The 21,569-nt window shown below is 38.4% G+C and overlaps 1 protein-coding gene across 2 annotated transcripts in view; it reads left to right on the top strand.

Moving 5' to 3' along the window:
• rnf40 (ring finger protein 40) overlaps positions 1-21,492 on the top strand; it is a 22,120-nt gene extending 628 nt beyond the window's left edge. For both annotated transcript variants that reach the window (XM_058406592.1, XM_058406591.1), the window contains exons 2-24: positions 18-162; positions 1,031-1,198; positions 4,943-5,270; positions 5,372-5,569; positions 7,049-7,170; positions 7,826-7,972; positions 8,056-8,130; positions 8,231-8,350; positions 8,614-8,793; positions 9,233-9,368; positions 9,660-9,781; positions 12,110-12,375; positions 13,278-13,395; positions 13,486-13,635; positions 13,743-13,955; positions 14,041-14,166; positions 14,284-14,424; positions 14,512-14,613; positions 14,737-17,277; positions 18,926-19,027; positions 19,385-19,522; positions 19,686-19,738; positions 19,879-21,492. In XM_058406592.1, the coding sequence (XP_058262575.1) occupies positions 28-162; positions 1,031-1,198; positions 4,943-5,270; positions 5,372-5,569; positions 7,049-7,170; positions 7,826-7,972; positions 8,056-8,130; positions 8,231-8,350; positions 8,614-8,793; positions 9,233-9,368; positions 9,660-9,781; positions 12,110-12,375; positions 13,278-13,395; positions 13,486-13,635; positions 13,743-13,955; positions 14,041-14,166; positions 14,284-14,424; positions 14,512-14,613; positions 14,737-14,913 (3,024 nt within the window). In that variant the 5' untranslated portion in view covers positions 18-27 and the 3' untranslated portion in view covers positions 14,914-17,277; positions 18,926-19,027; positions 19,385-19,522; positions 19,686-19,738; positions 19,879-21,492. The remainder of the gene's footprint in view (positions 1-17; positions 163-1,030; positions 1,199-4,942; positions 5,271-5,371; positions 5,570-7,048; positions 7,171-7,825; positions 7,973-8,055; positions 8,131-8,230; positions 8,351-8,613; positions 8,794-9,232; positions 9,369-9,659; positions 9,782-12,109; positions 12,376-13,277; positions 13,396-13,485; positions 13,636-13,742; positions 13,956-14,040; positions 14,167-14,283; positions 14,425-14,511; positions 14,614-14,736; positions 17,278-18,925; positions 19,028-19,384; positions 19,523-19,685; positions 19,739-19,878) is intronic.
• Positions 21,493-21,569: the final 77 nt, after the last annotated feature.

The raw sequence follows: 21,569 nt of genomic DNA, 5'->3' as shown, positions 1-21,569 counted from the left end.
TTGTGTTTTTCTTTCAGATCAGGAACCATGTCTGGCACCGGAGGTAAGCGAGCCTCTGGAGGGGACAGTCCTCCAGGGCCACCTGAAAAGAAAATGAAGAAAGAGGAGAAAACCACCACCACTCTTATTGAACCCATTCGCATTGGAGGTGTTTCTTCTACAGTAAGCAGCGTCACACTTAGTCTTTGTAGAGATTCCTGTCCAAGTAATACACTATATCGCCAAAAGTTTTGGGACACCCCTCCAAATCATTGAATTCAGGGGTTGGGCTTGGCCCCTTAGTTCCAGTGAAAGGAACAGTTTGGGGATGACCGCTTCCTGTTTCAACGTGACTGTACACCAGTGCACAAAGCAAGGTCCATAAAGACACGAATGAGTGAGTTTGGTGTGGAGGAACTTCACAGAATCCTGACCTCAACCTGATAGAACACCTTTGGGATGAATTAGAGTGGAGACTGCGAGCCATTCCAAAACTCGGACGTCTACCTTTACATGCACATGAATGTAATATGGAGTTGGCCCACCCTTTACAGCTATTACAGCTTCAGCTCTTATGGGAAGGCTTTCCACAAGGTTTACGAGTGTGTTCATGGGAATTTTTGACCATCTCTCTAGACGCACGTTTGTTAGGCACTGATGTTGGATGAGAAGGTCTGGCTCACATTCTCTGCTCTAATTCATCCTAAAGATGTTCTATCAGTTTGAGGTCAGGACTCTGTGAAGTTCCTCCACACCAAACTCACTCATCCATGTCTTTATGGACCTTGCTTTGTGCGCTGGTGTGCAGTCCCCAATCCCCAAACTGTTCCCACAAAGTTGGTAGCATTAAATTGTCCAAAATGTCTTGGTTTGCTGAAGCATTAAGAGTTCCTTTCACTGGAACTAAGGGGCCAAACCCAACACCTAAAAACAAAAAACAAACACCCGAATTAGTGATTTGGAGGGGTGTCCCAACACTTTTGGCAATATAGTGTAGATTCAATAGCAGGCTCTCAAGTGATGCAAACTGAAATGCTGTTGTGTTTTGCAGGAAGAAATGGACATGAAAGTGATTCAGTTCAAGAACAAGAAGCTCCTCGAGCGCCTCGAGCAGAGGCAGGCTATTGAAGACGAACTGAGAGAGAAAATCGAGAAGCTGGAAAAAAGACAGGCGACTGATGATGCAACGCTTCTTATCGTCAACCGGTATTGGACTCAGGTACTAAACAAGCTCATATACTCTATGAACAGGGATCGGTTGATCAGGTTCATGTCCCAGAGTGTTCAGATGTGTGTGACTTTGAGCTGCTAGGTGAAGCTGTATAGACTTGAAGGGATGATAGTTTATATTTTAATGACTGTATGTTATGTATAGTTGTTAGGGGTGTAATGATACACACAGTTTCAGGTTCAGAACGAGTTTAAAATCTTAATTTCATGTTGATCATTCCCAGTTTTCTGATTATCTGACTGGTTTAGAGCTGAATATGATTCACTGTGCACCTTATGTGTTAGAAATGAGGGCAAGAAGCCTTTATTATTGCCACACATTACAGCACAGTGGAATTATTTTTTTCCATAGCCCAGCTGAGGAAGTTGGGGTCAGGGGCAGGGATGGTTAAGGGTCTTGCTCAACAGTAAAGCTTTGTGGTGCTCGGGCTTGAACCCTGATCCTCCAATCAACAACCCAGAGACTGAACCACTTTGTTGCCACTGTGTTGGTTGAAGAAGTGTTCAACCTATTTCTATTACTTCTGAACATGGCTCGAGATGCATAGTATGTGATAAATAGTGATACTGATGAATAGTGATTGTAGTTGTAGTGAGGTGACCTGGCAGAAAGTGATTATTTCCCCTGATTAAGCTTAATTTCATTGTGGTGCCTGCACCTCAGCATGTTTGTGGTGGTGCCGGGCATGCAAAGGTAGGGCATCTGGCTGTAGATAAATATTTAGTTTTACAAGATGCTGAAAATCTACTGGTTGTTTGCTCAGGTTGGCTTTTGTTGCCATTATCGCAAGTGTGCCCAACTACTCACCAGTGCGTGTAGTTGTGACTTGCTAGTCCAAAATAGAAAAAATATTTCCTTCTTATTTTGTAGGCATATACTGTAAAACCGCTGAGGTTAATTGAAAAAAAAGTTTAGTCTTAAAATAACATACGCCGATCAGGTATAACATTATGAGCAGTGAGAGGTGAAGTGAATAACACTGATTATCTCCTCATCATGGCACCTGTTAGTGGGTGGGATATATTAGGCAGCATGTGAACATTTTGTCCTCAAAGTTAATGTTAGAAACAGGAAAAATGGACAAGCGTAAGGATTTGAGCGAGTTTGACCAGGGGTCAAATTGTGATGGCTAGACGACTGGATCGGAGCATCTCCAAAACTGCAGCTCTTGTGGGGTGTTCCCGGTCTGCAGTGGTCTGTATCTATCAAAAGTGGTCCAAGGAAGGAACAGTGGTGAACCGGGGACAGGGTCATGGGCGGCCAAGGCTCATTGATGCACGCTGGGAGCGAAAACTGGCCCGTGTGATCCGATCCAGCAGACGAGTTACTGTTGCTCAGATTGCTAAAGAAGTTAATGCTGGTTCTGATAGAAAGCTGTCAGAATACACAGTGGATCCTAGTTTGTTGCGTATGAGACTGCATAGCTGCAGACCAGTCAGGATGCCCATGCTGACCCCTGTGCACCGCCAAAAGTGCCAACTATGTGCAAATGAACATCAGAACTGGCCCACAGAGCAATGGAAGAAGGTGGCCTGGTTTGATGAATCACATTTTCTTTTACATCACATGGATGGCCGGGTGCGTGTGCGTCGCTTGCTTGGGGAGCACATGGTACCAGGATGCACTATGGGAAGAAGGTAAGTCGGCAGAGGCAGTGTCATGCTTTGGCCAATGTTCTGCTGGGAAACCTTGGGTTCTGCCATCCATGTGGATGTTACTTTGACACGTACCACCTACCTAAGCATTGTTGCAGACCACTGGAAAAGGTATTCCCTGATGGCTGTGGCCTCTTTCAGCGGGATAATCCACCGTGCCACAAAGCAAAAATGGTTCAGGAATGTTTGATGAGCACAACGAGGAGTTTGAGGTGTTGACTTGGCCTCCAAATTCCCCAGATCTCAATCAAATCGAGCATTTGTGGGATGTGTTACACAAACAAGTCCAATCCATGGAGGCCCCACCTCACAACTTACAACAGTACTTAAAGGATCTGCTGCTAACATCTTGGTACCAGATACCACAGCACACCTTCAGGGAACTAGTGGAGTCCATGCCTCGATGGGTCAGGGCTGTTTTGGCGGCAAAAGGGGGACCAACACAGTATTAGGCAGGTGGTCATAATATTATGCCTGATTGGTGTATGAGTGAAGTAGATAGTTAAACTGATGCTTTGACAGTAAATTTGTTTGAAGCCAGTCTTAAGCTGCATCCCCAGTGACGGTTTACACACTATGCATGTATACAATGCATTATGTACTCTACCGTCTAGTGTATGACTTTTAGAAATTTCCTGTCATCTCAAAAGAAACACTAACGTTTTTCTCCAACTGGAAGTATAAGCTGTTTGCCATTCAATCGCGATTTAATGTAAAATGCGACATGATGCGACACCACTAGCGTTAGCAAAATACCATGAACATTTAAAGGGTTTGAAAAATACATCACACAATAGGGACTAATTTAAAAGACTAATTTATTTGTAATTTGTGTCACATGGACATTGTTTTTTTTTTTTTGGTTAAATAAATGCCTCATCGTCTTGTCTGAACTATGCTCACTATGTATATTATAATATTTATAAGAAGAACTCAGATTGTACCTGTCACATACACAATCATACACAGTACGACATGCAGTAAAATGCTTTTTACGACTGTCCTACATTTTGAAGAAAGAAGAAGAGTAAATTTAAAAAGTTTGTGGACATGGGATATAGATAAAATATTAGAGAAAATAGGAAAAATAAAAACTGACATAGCAGAAATTAAAGACATGATAAATTAGGAAAATCCAATAGTTATCGGATATGCATATACGTGTGTATGTGTGGGTATACAATATGAATATAATATAATATAATTAATATAAATAAATATAATAATAAATAAGTAATATATATATATATATATATATATATATATATATATATATATATATATATATATATATATATATATATATATGAACATATATATATATATATATATATATATATATATATATATATATATATATATATATATATATATATATATATATATGAACATATATATATATGAACATATATATATATGAACATATATATATATGAACATATATATATATATATATATATATATATATATATATATATATATATGAACATATATAATATATAGAAAAATACAATATGTTCATATATGTAGATATAAAAAGGCAAATATAAATATTCGGATATAGGGGGAATATGGTGGAAAGCTGCAATAGGAAAATAAATATATAAAAAATAGAGAAGGTTGTGTCTGAATACAGAAACATGTAGGAGTTTTAGCAAATTTCCACACATTGTTTGAAATGTTAAAAGCTGCCTGTTTTTGTGTCTAAAGTATAAGCCGAAGGTTTGTGGACATCACACCCATATGTGCCTGTTGAATATCCCATGACAGCCCCTTTTGCTGTTATAATAACTTCCACTTTCCTAGGAAGGCTTTCTACTAGATTTTCAAGTGAGACCGTGGGGATTTGTACATTTAGCCATGAGAGCGTTAGTGGGGTTAGGCACTCGGGTAAGAAGAGGAAGCCTGGCAATCTACTTTATCTCAGAGGCGTTCGTTGGTTTTATCCATGCCAGCCTTTGGCAAACCATGTGTCATTTGTTTTGTTTTTTTTTTTGTTTTTTTTACTTTTTATTTTACTTATTGCTTAGAAAAGCAGCACTGTTATGAATATAAAACATTGTCTCTGTTTACACAGCTGGACGAAAATGTTCAAGAGTTACTACAGCGAGTTGAACCCAAGGCTGCTCCAGTGCCTGCACAGGCCCCTGTTAGTCCTCCAGCATCTGCCTCTGTCCCTGATCCTGTAACTGCCCCCTTGCCTGCCCCTGATATTCCAGTTTCTCTGCCAACTTCACTGGAAGGAGAAGATGGCATACCTCAGCCTCCACCTCCAGCGGATGAGGAGGAACAGCAGCAGCAGCAGTCTGACCAGCTACAGCAGCAGGAGCAGGATAAGGTGCAGCAGGAGCAGTCTGATTCAGCAGAGAAACCGTCCGAGGAGCCTGTCGTGGATGGAATTGCTGGTAAGCACACTTTTTTCAGATTTTGGCAGAGAACACAATGAAAACGTTTTTTTTTTCTTTGATGTTAATTGCATTGCTCTTAATATCTTTGCCATTTGTAGCCCCTCCTCCACCTCCTCCGTTAAGCGAAAGTGCAAAGGCTTTCCTCTCTATTCTGGATAACAGCAGTGAAGAGGAGCTCAGCCTGCAGCTGCAGGACAGGATGCAGTTCAGCAAAAGTGCTGTGGCCTGCATAGTCTGCATCTTTGACCGTTTGCACAGTAGCATTGATGATCTTTGTAGCCGTATTCAAGTAGCAGGTAAAAGGTTTTAATTCGCTTGTAACTTTCTCTCCCCCCTGAGTCTGAAGCTAAGGTTTTAGAAAATAATTTCATATAACAATATGGGATTTAGTTGAAATATAGCGGGGGATTTTTCGTGATTAATTCAGTTAATTTGAATTAGTGTTTTAAAAAGATTTTCTAATAGGAGATTGAAAATGTATTGATTTACTTCTTATTTTTAAACCTTATTAAAGCATTATTAAACCTTATTAAATATGGAGGAAACAAAGATTTGACAAGAATACCCTAAGTAGACATCTCAGCTGTGGTGGCATTTCATGATTTCATATCATGAAGGGAATAGTCACCATTTATTCTGTCAACAATAGCCATGGTGCTATCTATAACAAATACAGTAATCCCCAGTTTATCGCGGGGGTTACGTTCCAAAACCACCCGCGATAAACGAAAATCCGTGATACACGGACGCCACCCCCAAATGCTTTTTTTTTTATTGTTTAAGCCATAAATGACCCTCCCACACTCTGAAAAACATTCAGAAAACATTTGCAAGCATATAGCGAGATGAATTAATAGGGCTTGCAGAAAAACCTTAAAAATACAGCGTACACAGAACAAAACCAAACACTTGAGACAGTGACACGCGAAGAACTGGGATGCTGGAGAATTCTGCTTCCCTTTCCCCTACTGCACGCGTAGCCAGCAGCCAATCAAAACTGTGATTAAATGAATGGGGCATTCTGATTGGCCAGACTCGTTCCTCCAGCCGTGCTGTATTTTGATTTTCAGCATCCCTGCACTGCACTTTCCTAAACAACGCTACGTGTTTTTATAAATATTTTACTTCATTTCCAATTAATGTTTCTATTTTGTAGTTAATAATTATATTTTTATTAATAAATTATCTTATTTCAACATAAAAACAATTCACTATAAGCTTAGCGGATACCGCGATATACTGGGAAAATCTGCAAAAAAAATTTATGTTCCAAATAAAAGTCTGCGATATATCCCGGGACCGTGATATATGAACCGCGATATAGAGGGGGATTACTGTAGTGCATATATAATAGTGCACACACATACACTTCTTAATTATCAACACTGCATAGAGAAAGTTCTAAATTGTTCCATTACATATGCAGTATTAATTTATATGCACCATTAAATTAAGCATTATCAAGTCCAAGAGCAATAAAGGTGTTTGTAGGTGATTGCATTGTAATTCACAGCAACTGACCTGTGATTGGACAAATCCCTGTGTGAAAAACACCGTCAAATCTCTATTTTAAACCTAGCTGTTTATTGTGTATGCATGGTCAAAGCTGTGTGTAAATATGTGCACAGTATTAATCAAACTTTTTTGTGTTTGTTTCATTTTTGTAAGAAATTTAATTCACACACAATTATTTGTACTGTGATTTTCTACAATTGTGAATGTTTAAGGCATAGATGAATGAATACTTAACATTTCTATTCATTTTTCTTTATCAGTAAGTGAAGATGACGGTCACCGAGAGGTCATTGCCACAAATCGCAGTCTACTAGAGGAGAATAATAAACTACAAGATCTTGCTTCCTCCCTGCAAGGAAGACACCATAAAATGTCACTGGAGGTATTCATTTCAGAGCCTAATGGTGGTTTGCGTATTTGCTCTGTGTTTGTTTTATTTAAAAAATATTTTAAATTATTTACATTGGATTTATTGTTTAAATTTAATTAATTGATTGTTTAATTAATTAATTGTTTAAATTTACATTGGATTTAATGTTTAAATTCTTTACATTGGATTTATTGTTTAAATTTTTACACTGAAATGATATAACACCGATCTTGAAAATCTGTTATTGGTAAAAGACAAATAATATGCATTAAACACAAGGGGTCTATCTAGCAACACATTAAACCAGAAAGTGTAGGTGAGCACAGCCTCATCATTCAGATATTCTAGCGCACATCATGCTGGTGTGATGAGCATTTTTTCTGTAGACTCAGACATGACCAAAAAAAAAAGAGGTTATATTTCAGGTCATGTTTTTGTTTTAGCAGATGAGCAGAAATTTCATAGTTTCTGATCTCTAATGTCTGGTTCTTTAATAAATGTCTTTTAATAAAGACTCTGCATTCCATAACCATACTAGACAAATGAGTTTCATATATTTCTTTTCTCCGAGAAAACAAAACAAGCAGAATTATTATTGCTTCTAAAGCATGCACCATTACACGTTGCGCCTTTATTTAAAACATTCTCTCCTGCTTTTTGCCTGCAGTATAATGAATTGGTTGATAAAGTAACCAGCTCTGAGACAAAAGTGTCTGAGATGGAGACAGCTGTGGAGGACCTGCAGTGGGACATCGAGAAACTACGCAAGAGAGAGCAGAAGCTCAATAAGCACCTAGCAGAGGCTCTTGAACAGGTCAGTTAAGCTCATTTTTAAGATACTTTAGTTGCTACATTTGCTTTTTTTGTGTTGAAAATAACCATGTATCTGCTTTTCAGCTAAATTCAGGCTACCATGCTTCTGGTAGGTCTGGTGGCCTACCTGGTGGTCAGATTACTCTCAATATACAAAAGGTAATTTATATTATTAATATATTATTTAACTATTTGACATAGAAAAATTTCTGTTATAGAAATATGCTTTCGGTTAATGCATATTAAATTATATTTTTAGTTTGAGTCACTAAATGCAGAGCTGGAGCAGAACCAGGAACTGGCCAATAGCCGCATGGCAGAGTTAGAGAAACTGCAGCAGGAGTTACAGGAGGCAGTGCGGGAAAGTGAGAAACTCAAGGTACTGAGGTCCATTGAGTGACTAAGTTGGAAATGTAAACAAATTTTTTCCTCTAGAAATTTTTCTTCTCAAATATTTGTCTTAGGGATGCATGATATGTATGTATAGCATTTTTAGGATTACATATGCTTAATACACAGCACTTGATTGACCCATGAATTGTTGTGTAGTCTGATTTTAGCCTACAGCATTTTGCTAGAAAGTTATAGATATATAGCCTATAGTCTATATATGCATATAGACTTGTGTCTGTCTTGTGTAAGATGGACCTTCGGAACATTCCAGAGGAGGTGGTGAAGGAAACGCCAGAGTATAAGAGTCTCCAGTCTCAGTTCTCTCTATTGTATAACGAGTCTCTGGGAGTGAAAACACAGCTGGACGAGGCCCGGGCTCTGCTGCTTACTGCCAAAAATGCTCACCTGCGCCAGATAGAGCACATGGAGGTAAGCATCATTAGATGCATGAACTTCCTGCATATTTCTCCAGTCTAAATGTTGATGCAATACAGTGTATGTGTATCAGAATATACAGGAAATGGTGTAGTGGTGTAGCAATTTTTCTTTTTTTTTTCATTTTCAAATCTATTATTCGTAACTGAGCAAACATCTCTGCATGGTTTTCTTGAAATGTTAAGAGCAGAAGCATGATTGTGGTTTGCTTTAAATTGAATTGTGTCCTACATCTGTCATGCCAGCCAACATAACATTTGTGCACAAGATTAAATATGGAAAAATATGGTGAATGCTGTCTGACACTGCTCTAGTGTTTTAAACCATTATCAGCTCTAATATCAATACACAGTACCAAATCTATATATGTCCTTAATTCTTTCATATAAATATACTTTTAAAATATCGGTTTTCATAATCTTTACTTTTATAGAGTGATGAGTTGTCTCTTCAGAAGAAGTTGCGGACAGAGGTCATCCAGTTAGAAGACACGTTAGCTCAGGTGCGCAAGGAATATGAGATGCTACGGATTGAGTTTGAACAGAACCTTGCAGCCAATGAGCAAGCAGGTATGATTTTTTAAAATTAATTTATTTGTTTATTTTTTGTATTTTATCAAGTTAAACACATCACATGGTGTACTGGTTTAAATTCCACAGCAGTGACTTTCTCAGGCAAGTGTGTTTTACTGTAACTATGGTGGAACGGGGAAGCCTGTGAAGGGGCTGTATCCTGTCATCAGTTCTGTGAATGCTCATTATTTTCACAGTAGTTTAGTGCATATCAGACATCCGATACTGTAACCACTACTTCCTTATCAGTGTCATATCTTTCATTCTTTACTGGCTGTTGCTCTCTAGGCCCAATAAACAGAGAAATGAGACACCTAATCAGCAGCCTTCAGAACCATAACCACCAGCTCAAAGGAGATGTGCAGAGATACAAGAGGAAGTTACGTGAAACTCAGGCAGAGATCAACAAGGTTGGGTTCATACATTCTTATTTTTGGACAATATAATTAACGTTTAATGTTAATATTATAGGCTATTTGTTTATTTTTTTTTAAATTACATAATAGAAAAAAAGATAAGATAGAAATCTTTCACAACTGTACAAAGTAATCTGTACAGATCATCAGTGACTGTACTGTAGACTGCACTTTGACTGTAGATCATCAGTGACGATACAAAATCATCCCTGACTTTACAAAAAACATCTACAACTGCACACAAAAGCACAATGAAAGCACATGAAAGCACACAATTACACTATACAAATATCTTTGTATACTATAGCATTAAGATTTCTATGGAATAAAATCACTGTCAGAAATAATCATACGTAATTCAGAACATTTGTGTGTGATTTTAATTTATTCGTGCGCAATTAAAAACTATTGTATGTAATTCTGTGTTTTGTCCGAGATGGATTCCAACATCTACGGCCTCGACAGTTTACAGATAGGAGATTTTGTGTGTTTGTTCGAGTACAACTCCAAAATGTCCAGCCATGACAGTTTACAGACACAAAGCTAGTTTTCACAACACCTCTGTTGCACGCACAACATGCCAAATTGCGCCCATGGACAGCGGGGTGTTAAACCACTGTCAAAAATACATCATCAAGGTTACAGGCACAGGCATTACTATCCAAGGGAAGATGAATTCGATTTTTTTATTGCAAAAAAACACAAATACAATAAGGCAAAACAAGATCATAATAAGATCCTTAAGAACAGAGCAGCAATCAAAATGAAAATAAACTAAGGGAAAAAAAGGATAACACAGTAGGGTCTTCTAATAGTTTACATTTCTGCAATAAACTAAACAGTCTTCATCCAGTTTTACATTTTAACACTCTTACAGATTTACAGTACATCCAAAATTCCTTTTTAAAAACAGAAAACGATGGCTTTGTTTTAAGGCACTTACATTTATGAATATAAAAATATTCAGTACAAATCAAGATTGTATATCTTCAGTTAATAAACCAAAAATTATATCATTTTTAGAACATGGAGAAGACAGCTTGATGGAAACTTTAAGCCACTCAAATGTCTGAGACTAAAAGGCTCTATTGAATGAACAGTCAAAGAATAAATGTACAGTCCGTTCAATATCAACATCAAAAAAGGTCCAATTATTGTGATCTATATGAAATCTATATCTAAGAAACTCTAAAGATGGACAGATAGATTAAAAAATTTAAAGTGTACTTCCTTGGCTTTGGGGGATATGGGAAAGGAGAGATACATGGTTCTTAATTGAAAAATAGAGCTCTTGGGGAAAAATCCAGTCACATTATTTCGACTAGCTTGATTTGGAAATTTATCTTGGGTCAATAAAGTTCTTATTAATTTATTTGGAAGGCTACACCTAATAAAGGTGTCGATTTATTATAAAAGAAGGTAAATGAAGAGCTTCAGTTACAATGATAGACAGTTCAATACCTGTTATATTGCTTGTAATCACAATGAATATTAGATTTTCCACAAAAAGTACTGTGATCACTGAGAGCTACTCTTACCTAATATAGTTAAACTATCTCTGTTATATTACTCCTCTCTGTTATTAGTGATAACTAACCCTTAAGCAAAAAAAAAAGATTAGCTCTCAGGGTGCCAGTGGTTTGCGCACTTCGTGGAATCCATTCATCTTCCCTCAGATAGTAATGCCTGTGCCCTTGACGTATTTTTGACAGTGGTTTAACACTACATTCGTGGGTGTAATTTCACATGTCATGCGTGTAACAGAGGTGTTCTGAAAACTAGTGTTGTGTCTGTAAACTGTCGTGGCAGTAGATGTCGGAATGCAACTCTGACAAAACACAGAATTACATACAATAGTAAAGTAAAATGTAAGTAAATTAAAATCACACACAAGTGTTCTGAATTACACACGATTATTTTTGACAGTGATTTTATTCCCTGGATTTCTTTCCACTTGCACGATGGGGCTCAAACCTGTTCCAGCATAAACGTGTCCCGTTGTACAAAGAGAGGTTTAGCAAGTCATGGTTGCAGTGAAAGTATCCTGCACAGTCCCCTGGTTTCAACCTCACTCAACAGCTTTTGGATGAATTGGATTGCCAAATTGGCACAAAAATCCCCACTTGCTGTCCACAATCTAGTGAAAAGCATTCCTAGAATAGTGGAAGCTGTTTTAGAAGCAAAAGGGGTACTATCTGCATATTAATGGATATTGTTTCGGAATTGGATGTTCAAAGAGCACATATGGATGTGATGATCACATGTCCACATATGTTTTGCAGTATAGTGAACGATGGTAATTACCATACTTCTATTATCCAGATGAAGTGCCAGAGTGGAGACAATGGCAGCATGCTGACTTTGGAGGAGAATGTGAATGACGGAGGACTAGATGTGAAAAAGGAGGAAGACGATGACCAAGACGAGGAGGAGGAAAGGAGGAGAGAGCTGGAGAGGCAACGAGCTCGAGAACGTGAGAGAGAAGTGGAGAGGGAGAGGGAGAGAGAGCGTGAAAGGGAAAGACAGCGCAGCGAGGAGCTGAAGAGAAAAGACTCAGACACACTGAAGATGCTCCGAACAGAGCTCAAGTATGCGTCTTTGTTTATACACTAGAACAGCCTCTGATAAATCTCTTTTCAGTTACGATATGTATGCAAATATGTGTCCAAAAAAGCACATTGGGCATGTTCAAAAGTCATAAATTTCATAACAGTCTAGTCTGTCTGTCGGTTACTAGTCGATGGGCTGTTTGTCTTGTTTTTTTGGTGTCTAAGAAACATGTACAAAGCTTGTTTGCAGGAATTTCCTTGGAAAGTTATTGCTTTAGGGCAAAATGTGCTTGTGTGCTAAATAATTACAGTCTATTTAGTGACAGTATTTTCAGTGTCATGTCTAGCCATGACTGGTATTGGTTTTTAGCTTTGGGCATCAATGTTTTTTTAAAATAATGTGCTTTGGCATAATGCCTCACATTTCTTTCTTGAATGAATTATCAGAGAAAACATCTCAAATGTTTCTCAATCGATTATCGGTGTCATAGTTCTGCATTCTTTTGTAGTCATATTGCTATCAACACAGAAATCACCCCTCTGGATATGGGTAGTTTGATAAGATATGGTTGTAAGAAATAAGGTTTAAGCAGTTTGTCAGGTTACATATGTTCATGTTATCAGAAGACTATACTCACATGGGCTCAAGAAATGAACAAATAAATGAGAATATAGCTATACCATAAATGCATTTAATTATTATTAGTAGTAGTAATAGTATTAATAGTATTAATTATAACCATTAACATACCTTAATTAAAATACCTTAATTGACTGAAATAATATGCCAGTTGACTTAAATGTTACAAAATCCAGTCTGTCATCCAGTATGCTGTTGAATGACTAACTGTTCAAAAATCTGTCTCAAATATGCATGGTTATGCTTAAGAATGCTTAGTGGTATCTGTGAAAAATTCATTACTTGTGTGTGTGTGTGTCAGGAAAGCACAGGAGTCTCAGAAGGAGATGAAGCTGCTGCTAGACATGTATAAGTCTGCGCCAAAAGAGCAAAGAGACAAAGTGCAGCTCATGGCAGCTGAGAGGAAATCAAAAGCAGAGGTCTGTGTGGCCATCAAATTAAATTCCACCATCCTCCTTTTTCCATGCAAGAGCGACAGGGGTTCAGTGAATGTTGTATTGCTCTTGCAGGTGGATGAGTTGAGGCAGCGGGTCCGAGAGTTGGAGGAGAGGGAGAGGAAGGAGAGTAAGAAGCTGGCTGATGAAGATGCCCTGAGGAAGCTTCGTGTGGCAGAGGAGACCATCGAACATCTGCAAAAGAAGCTCACGGCCACTAAACAGGTATGTTTGGTTCTGCTTCTTGGGTCATTATGTTAATATACAGTATCATTTACTCATTATTTGACTAGTGTTGAAAGTTTTAATCACATATGCGTTGCTGTGCTCAGGAAGAGGAAGCCCTGCTAAGTGAGATGGACGTGACTGGTCAGGCTTTTGAGGACATGCAGGAACAGAACAGTCGTTTAATGCAGCAGCTGCGTGAGAAAGATGATGCCAACTTCAAACTGATGAGTGAGAGGATCAAATCCAACCAGATCTACAAACTGCTAAGGGAGGAAAAAGAAGAACTGGCTGACCAGGTGCTCACCTTCAAAACCCAGGTAGGCAGAAAGCTAAGCACAAGCTTATATTTTAAAAATGTGTATGTTTCTGAAAGTAAGCAAGGATCTGCTATTTTCCTCCAAGGTTGATGCTCAGCTGCTGGTTGTGCAAAAGCTGGAGGAAAAGGAAGGCATCTTACAAAGCTCTCTGGCTACTCTGGAAAAAGAGTTAGCACTACGCACACAAGCTCTAGAACTCAATAAGCGTAAAGTAAGAATTACATCATATATGTGCATGATGTCAGTGATTTATGTTAAGACTGTATGTGCTGTAGAAATGTGCAAGTTCCAGTGCAGCCTATATTCTAACTTTTTCTCTCTGGCTCAGGCAGTGGAAGCAGCTCAGCTGGCTGAGGACTTGAAGGTGCAGCTGGAGCACACTCAGGCCAAGCTGAGGGAGATCCAGGCCTCAGTGCTGGAAAACCGCACTGCACGTGAAAGGGAGAGTGGAAACCTCAAACGAGCACAGGTACAAGTGAAACACATACACACAAGAAAACAAAAACCGAAACTTATTACAGTCTCTCTTATGCGTCTGGTGCTGTATGTCTTTCAGGAGGACTTGTCAAGACTCCGCCGAAAGCTGGAGAAACAGAAGAAGGTAGAGATGTATACGGATGCAGATGAGATCCTGCAAGAAGAAATTAATCAGTATAAGGTAAAAGAAAGACAGGATACACAGATAAGATTCTCAGTAGTGTTTACCAAATAAAAAATTTGATTATTCTTATTTTTGATTGACACTGTATTGTTACTGACTTTCAATTTTTTTTGTCCTCAGGCTAAGCTGCGTTGCCCCTGTTGTAATACCCGGGATAAGGAGACCGTGCTTACAAAGTGTTTCCATGTCTTCTGTTACGAGTGCTTGAAGACACGCTATGACACACGACAGAGGAAATGTCCTAAGTGCAATGCTGCTTTTGGAGCCAATGACTTCCATCGCATTTACATCACTTAAGTCTGAAATGGGATCATTAACTCAATGAACAGTAAAGCGATGTGAATTTGGATTTAAGAGCGGATGTGGCATGATACTTTGCTCAAATGCCATTTCCATTAGATCTATGAGTAGTCGGTGCTAGTGACCAAATAGACAGCAAGTCTGCAGACTGAATGTGGTGATGGTGTGACTATTACAGCCAATAGGACACAACAAGTGCTTGTTTATAGCTATCGTACTTAAGCTTATAGGTTGTATTTCCACTTGCCTAATAGTCCTTTAAATGTTGTGTAAGTTAATTATTTTTTTTTTTTTTATACATGCATTTGCTTTATGAATGTCTCTTGGAACCCACAGTACATTTGCATCATTACAGTCTCTGTTACAATTTTAGTACAATTTTATTGTACCAGTGTGTAATATTTTGCACAGTGTAACAGAGACACAGTTTTTCCTGCTTGGTAGACCTTTCCTTCTTTTAGTCATGTGTTCAATCCATTTACAGAGTACAGTAAATCCAAGATTCGTTTTTTTGATGTAATGTTCTGCTCTGTGGTTTCTGACTGAGTGCTTTAAACATTTTAAACCAGTGCAGACTGGGCCAACTGAACGGCTCAGACACCTCTACTCCAGTGACACCATCAAGTTTCCAGAAAAAAAGCCAGAAGCTCACAGGCTTGTTCAGTGACGAGAGTTGTAGACTAGTCTAATAGTTAAATTCGACTGGTGTAAAGTTTAATTTTTTTTTTTTTTTACTTTTTAGATAAACTTAACTTTATTTCAACTTAAAAAAATAAACCAGGGCATTTGGTCAATCTCAGTGATGACAGCTATGAAGATACCTGTCTTGTTTAAGACGATTTGTGGAATAAGCGTCAGTGCTCTTTTTTTTTTTAGCTTGACGTTAAAATTATACATGCTTGACCAATGTGTCTTTATTATCACAGCCCCCAAGGAGCCAGCACCATAGGTGGAGTTTCCTTCTGCCGTCATCTGGTTCTTAGAAGAAAAGGATTTGTTTGCATGCAGGGGCTTACACAAATAACTCAGAGAACCTGTTCAGTGACCTACAGAATAATATTTATGAGTTATTACCGATATCTAACCTGATGTTGCTATTTGGCTTGTACTTGAAAGGATATAGTCTAATAACTCTCATGTAAGATGACATTTTGGGACACACAGCAAGCTCGAGGCACAGTGTCTTCATCATTGTTTATTTAAAAAAGGCTAGTAATAAGAAAACAATGGGTCAGAAATGTATCTTTAAAGCAAAGAATTCCACAATAATGGAGTTTTGCAGCCAGGCTTTTGTTTGAACAGCAGGTTTTGATTCGGATAAGCTCTATGCATGATGGCATTTACACGGTCTAAATGCAAATAACATTGAGTCTTAAAATGGCCTTCATTTGAATGTTAAATGCGGGTGTCATCAAGTTTTACAGTATGAAGAAAACCTTTATACTGTACATGTACAGCCATGGGCTTGATTAATAAGAATCTGCACATCAGGAACATTCAACAACTGTGGTTATTAAATCATTAAAGCGGATAGATGCTATTCATTTGTAGTTCAGTGCTGCCCATTTATGTTCAGTGGAAAAAACTTTTCTTTCTTCATTTTGTTACGTCTGTGTTACTAAGAAACGTGTGTGTTTTTCCTAGTGATGGTAATAATCCCACCCCAGGGCTGTGAGACAGGGCTGTTTGTCAGACTCTGCGCGCTTGGCCTGGCTTCAGCGCGTGGCGTCACTGGGTGTGGTGACTTTAACGAGCCCATCGGGCCTCACATCATATTATGAAAAGCAGGGGTCTGTTCACTCTGTCCTCCTGAAAGTTCTTTAAAACCGTTAACAATGGTCTTTCAGTGTCTTTTTGTTGTTTCAGTGTCTTCTTGAAAGCAAAATATGGTACCCAAACAAACACACAAAAAAATTCCCAAACCACCCCAGGTTATTCCCACTATCGCTAACCGGTAGGTTTGCTGTAAACGTGTGGTAACTTATTCTAGCACAGTAGAGCCAAACTCCTAAACGGGATGTCCTACAGTGTCACTGAAAAACTGTTCTCCAGAAAAGCTGTTCGCTGTACACAAAGCCAATCTCAGTGCAGTGAAGAGGAAATGAGTCATACGAGCTGCAGCCAGCGCGTGGGTGTGGGCGCTTTTAAAACAAGGCCCACTCTCGCCATGACTGATTCACATGCGCGCTGCACTCCGCTAACACACACACACACACACACACACAGCGTCAGCCGTCGCGTTCACACTTCTTACACAAACTTTCACTGTACGAAGCTCAATGGATATCGACACTCTTTTCCGTACCCTCTGCTTGGTTCTCGTGGCTGGAACCCATTTGAGTGGAACAAACGCGGAAAAAAGTAAGCATATCCTTTGATTTTAATTCATGCTTCTTCTTTTTTCGGATAGTGTTATTTAACATGGTGTTTGTTCATCACTGTGTGTGTCTGGTCCTTTTGAGCAAGATATAATGATTGGTGAAAAACAGTGTCCCGCTTTACGGTCACGTTGGGATGAAACATGGCTCGTAAAGTTCCTCTTCGTATGGACTCGTTTCCTTTAGCAGCTGGAGTTCCCACCGGTTCCGCATTCCGATGGCCTTATTTCATTCCGTCACGCAGCATGAGCTGATGTCCCTGCGCGCTCAGGCCGCATCCCAAAATGCCTCCATGTTCCACATGTAGTGCATTACGCATGCGTTTGGAGCATTGGACGTAGTGCACATGCTGTAGGGAGTATGGAGTGGTTTGGGATACAGCCTCCGCTCCTTCGCCATTAGACTGGCTCTGTGAGGAGTTTGTGGAGATTTGGAACAGCTTCTAGGGTGGAGCAGAGAGCAACAAATGTAATGAGAAAGTCTTTTAGACAATACGCTGCCTGGGAAGATGTTTACTCTCCAAATACACTTTGTGTGGTTTAGGCTGCACTTCATTAGCTGTCTCCTGTTTATGCATGAGTCTGTTGTGACAACGGGATGGGACGCTTCTAAACACTTACATGATAACTTAAAGCATGTTTACACATTTTAATACACACAACACTGACCCTTCACGTCACAGGCACTGTGACATTTAATAATATGTATACAACGCACACACACACACACACACACACACACACAGCATATTAATGCAACCTACTTCTAATACATTCTTATTGAGCTTTAACACAATTGCATCAAGTGCTCTACACGTCATTACAGTTAATGCTGACCAGAAAAATGAAACACTGGAAATGATGTCAATGGAGTTGTGCAGGTGTAAATGCATTATACGCCTTAGTCACAGTGCAGTTCAGTTCCTCAATAATTGCTGACTTATATCAAGCAAAAGTTCACAGGAAGTCTCATTTGAAGTCATTCTTTACTCAGCTGATTTGACAAGTTTTATCTCAAAATGATCTAATGAGATCTATATATATATATATATATGTATATGTATATGTGTGTATATATTGTCTACAGTGCAGATACAATGTATATACAGATCTATATACAGTCTACTGTGTTGTAGAGTATTGTCTCGCAGTACTGTCATCTGTGACAAAAAAACCTTTCATTCGATTTTTGGTGAACTCTGTGGTAGACATCCAACCACAAGTTTCAGTGTAGTTTAGAATTTGCGTCAGAAACCTGTGTACAAGGTGAAAGACGTGGTAGAACCGGGGTTCAGATTCCTATGAAGTCACTTTTCTCCATGCCTGTAATGTTACTGTGTAAACTGTCAGGAGCTGCATCAATGTCTGGTCAAACATTCATGCAGACAAATCTCTGCTTGCACTCTTGAAGAGTGAGTAATAGCGTTTCCCCTCAAGTGCTCCACCACATCACTTCAACGGAATTTCCCAGCTCATTTCATATGAATTAGAACCGAAACGCAGGTCTCTGAATTTTTTTTGATTATTGTTTGACTCTTGTGATACTCAATCTATTCACAATTATTTATTGCCCTAAAATATGTGAACCCATTCATGTTCTTGTACCTTCTCTTTTTTTTTTTCTTCATACAGGTTCCCCCTGTAAAAGATCAGAGTTCTTTAACAGTGATCTGGGTGATTGTGTGCCTTGTTCTACATGCATACAGTTTCCCAAAACTCCCTCATGTAACACATGTGAGTTAATAATAGTTATTAATTAAAGAAAAGACATTTATGTATTGGTAAAACCTGGATTCTTAAGCATATAATAAATTGAGTTCAGCATGTTTTGTTCTAAGAAGTCTGCCTTAATATCTAGCAATTAAAAATCTAGAATCATTTGATATTGTCCAGTAACAGTACTTTGTGCAAAACTGTTCATAGCATAACTATCTTAATCATTTCATTGTATGGATTAGGTGAGTGCATTTGAGTAGTGGTGGCTGAAAGCAATAGAAGCATTATGCTAGAATAAAGAACTGCGTTATCGCTTATTATACATTTCTGAAAGCAAATAAAACTTCTCTAATTATATTGCCCTTCATTTAACAGGCCCACCAGTCGAGCACCATGATTCCTGGAGAGTAGCAGCCATTACCAGTTTCTCAGTGCTGGCAGCTGTGGTTGTTTTTGGAGCCTTGCTCATAGGAGTGCTTGTACATCAATGCAAGTCCCAAAGGACTTTAAGCGGTAAGAATTAAACAGGAGATTTTCTGTTGTTCGCATTACGCATGATTAAATACAATCAGGGTGCAAGCACCAGTATCTGAAGTAAATGCTGTGTTGAATGATATCTGAATACCTTTTTTATGGCTTTTTATAACTCATTAAAACCTTCATGCCTATCATTTAGAGCCCATTGAGGAAACCACAGGTCCACTTTATCCAGTGTAGGCATATCATCAGGTAGGTGCTTATGCTTTAATGATATAACATTTTACATTTACTGAAAAAATATTTGGAATGTATTAGTTATATGGCAGTACCGTTACCTGTGTATGTATTCTGTATGTTCTAAAATATTGCTTGCATTTTTACTTTTTCAGCAAGAGTGAATGGAAAAGAAGAATTCAAGGTATCAAGAAAGCTGTTGATTCAGTTGGCGATCTGTTTGCTAATACGTTGACTACAGAGTGTACTATGAGCAGCATTTGACGCTTCTAATTTATTATAGTGGTAGATCAGACATAGAGGTGATTAACACTCCGGAATATTCAGATGATGTAGAGTCACTGTGATCACAGAAACCTCAGAGACTTTGTCCTTCACTGTGTGAGCTTTCTTAAGGTGCTTTTTGAGTAGACTCCTGTACATCAGCAACAATCAGATGCCTTATTGCCGAGAAACTGAGAAAAATGGTTTTTGGACCTCTATTTTTTTAAAAGGCATTATTATTTTTTTATTTTTTTTTTTAGAGTTTATTGTGAACGCCCTTATTCTGCTTTTATGAGCATTAATGCCCCCAATGTTTTTGAATGTCCTTTTTTTTAATCCAGTGAAAACTGCCATATCCTTCTAGAACTGTACTATAGAAGTGGCTGTTTGCCACAGAGAAATACCTTTTGTACAGAAACTGTTTACCTCCACATTAGATTTATTTTGGCCTATTGAATGTAATGTGTAATCAATATTTTGTAGATAAACTTTGTATATATTTGTGTCCTATGCACTGTTAGGATGTAGCCATTGTAGTGCTCAGAATGTTATATACTGCCTTTAGTAGCTCTGTCAGTCGGTAGGGTCTGGAGGTTAGGGGAAATTTCCTGCCATGGTTTGGATTAATTTCTATGTTCACAGGAGTGGTGTTATGCAGAATGACCCTATCTACAGAGCATAAGTACTCACTGAATGTTTCAGTGAGTATGAAAATGATCAAAATCCTATGCTATGGCTTTTGCTGACACTCAAACTAATTAAATATGACTTTTAAATTGATTCTTTGTGATTTTGAACAGAGAACGTCCCCCAAGTTCCAGAAAGCTTTTGTGTGCCAGGATATGTCCCAGAACCTTGCTAAGATATGTTTTAAGATAAGTTTTTCCTTTGAATTAGTCTTTATCTCATCCTGAAAAGCTACTACACATGAGGATAGGATGTGACTGACTAAGCTACAAGCAGTAAACCTAAATCCAGACTCCATATTAAAATACATCCCTTTTATGTTGCTGATGCTGCCATTCCATTTTGATGTATTACAATAGATTACATGTAGCTGATATCTCAGTCAAGTCTTATGGTCAGTGAATTAAATGTACATTTGTTGCTGACAAGTGTTCAGTCAACCAGCAAGCCACCAGTAGAGTGTACAATGGACATAGCATGCTTCAGACAGACGCTGCTGAAATACTAAGAAGCCCATTGGTAGTCGGCGTCCGTTGGACGGTATAACAAAGATAGTGGTAAAGCCAAGATGCAACAATTATGCAGTATTATACTACTTTTATTTTTTTTTTTTTTTTGCTGGTCACTGTTATGGCATTAGATCAAGTGAGAATTAAGGCCAGAGTTTGCCCCTTTTGAAATGTTTTACCTGATGATGGACTGTCAAACAGCCTAAGTGTTTATAGGCAATAAACTGAGACAACTGTTGCATATTCATGTGTATGTAAAAGCATGACATTTCTAAATGTTTTAAGTTAATAAAGAATGTATATAAAGGATTTCAAGTACATCCATGTTCAAAAAACATCTATAAAATGTCCTCTATATCTTGGATTATAAAAGAAAATGAACACTG

The sequence above is a fragment of the Hemibagrus wyckioides genome, linkage group LG13 (genome assembly GCF_019097595.1).
Source record: "Hemibagrus wyckioides isolate EC202008001 linkage group LG13, SWU_Hwy_1.0, whole genome shotgun sequence".
In the NCBI taxonomy this organism is placed as follows: Eukaryota; Metazoa; Chordata; class Actinopteri; order Siluriformes; family Bagridae; genus Hemibagrus; species Hemibagrus wyckioides.
This window is presented reverse-complemented; position numbering and strand designations above follow the sequence as displayed.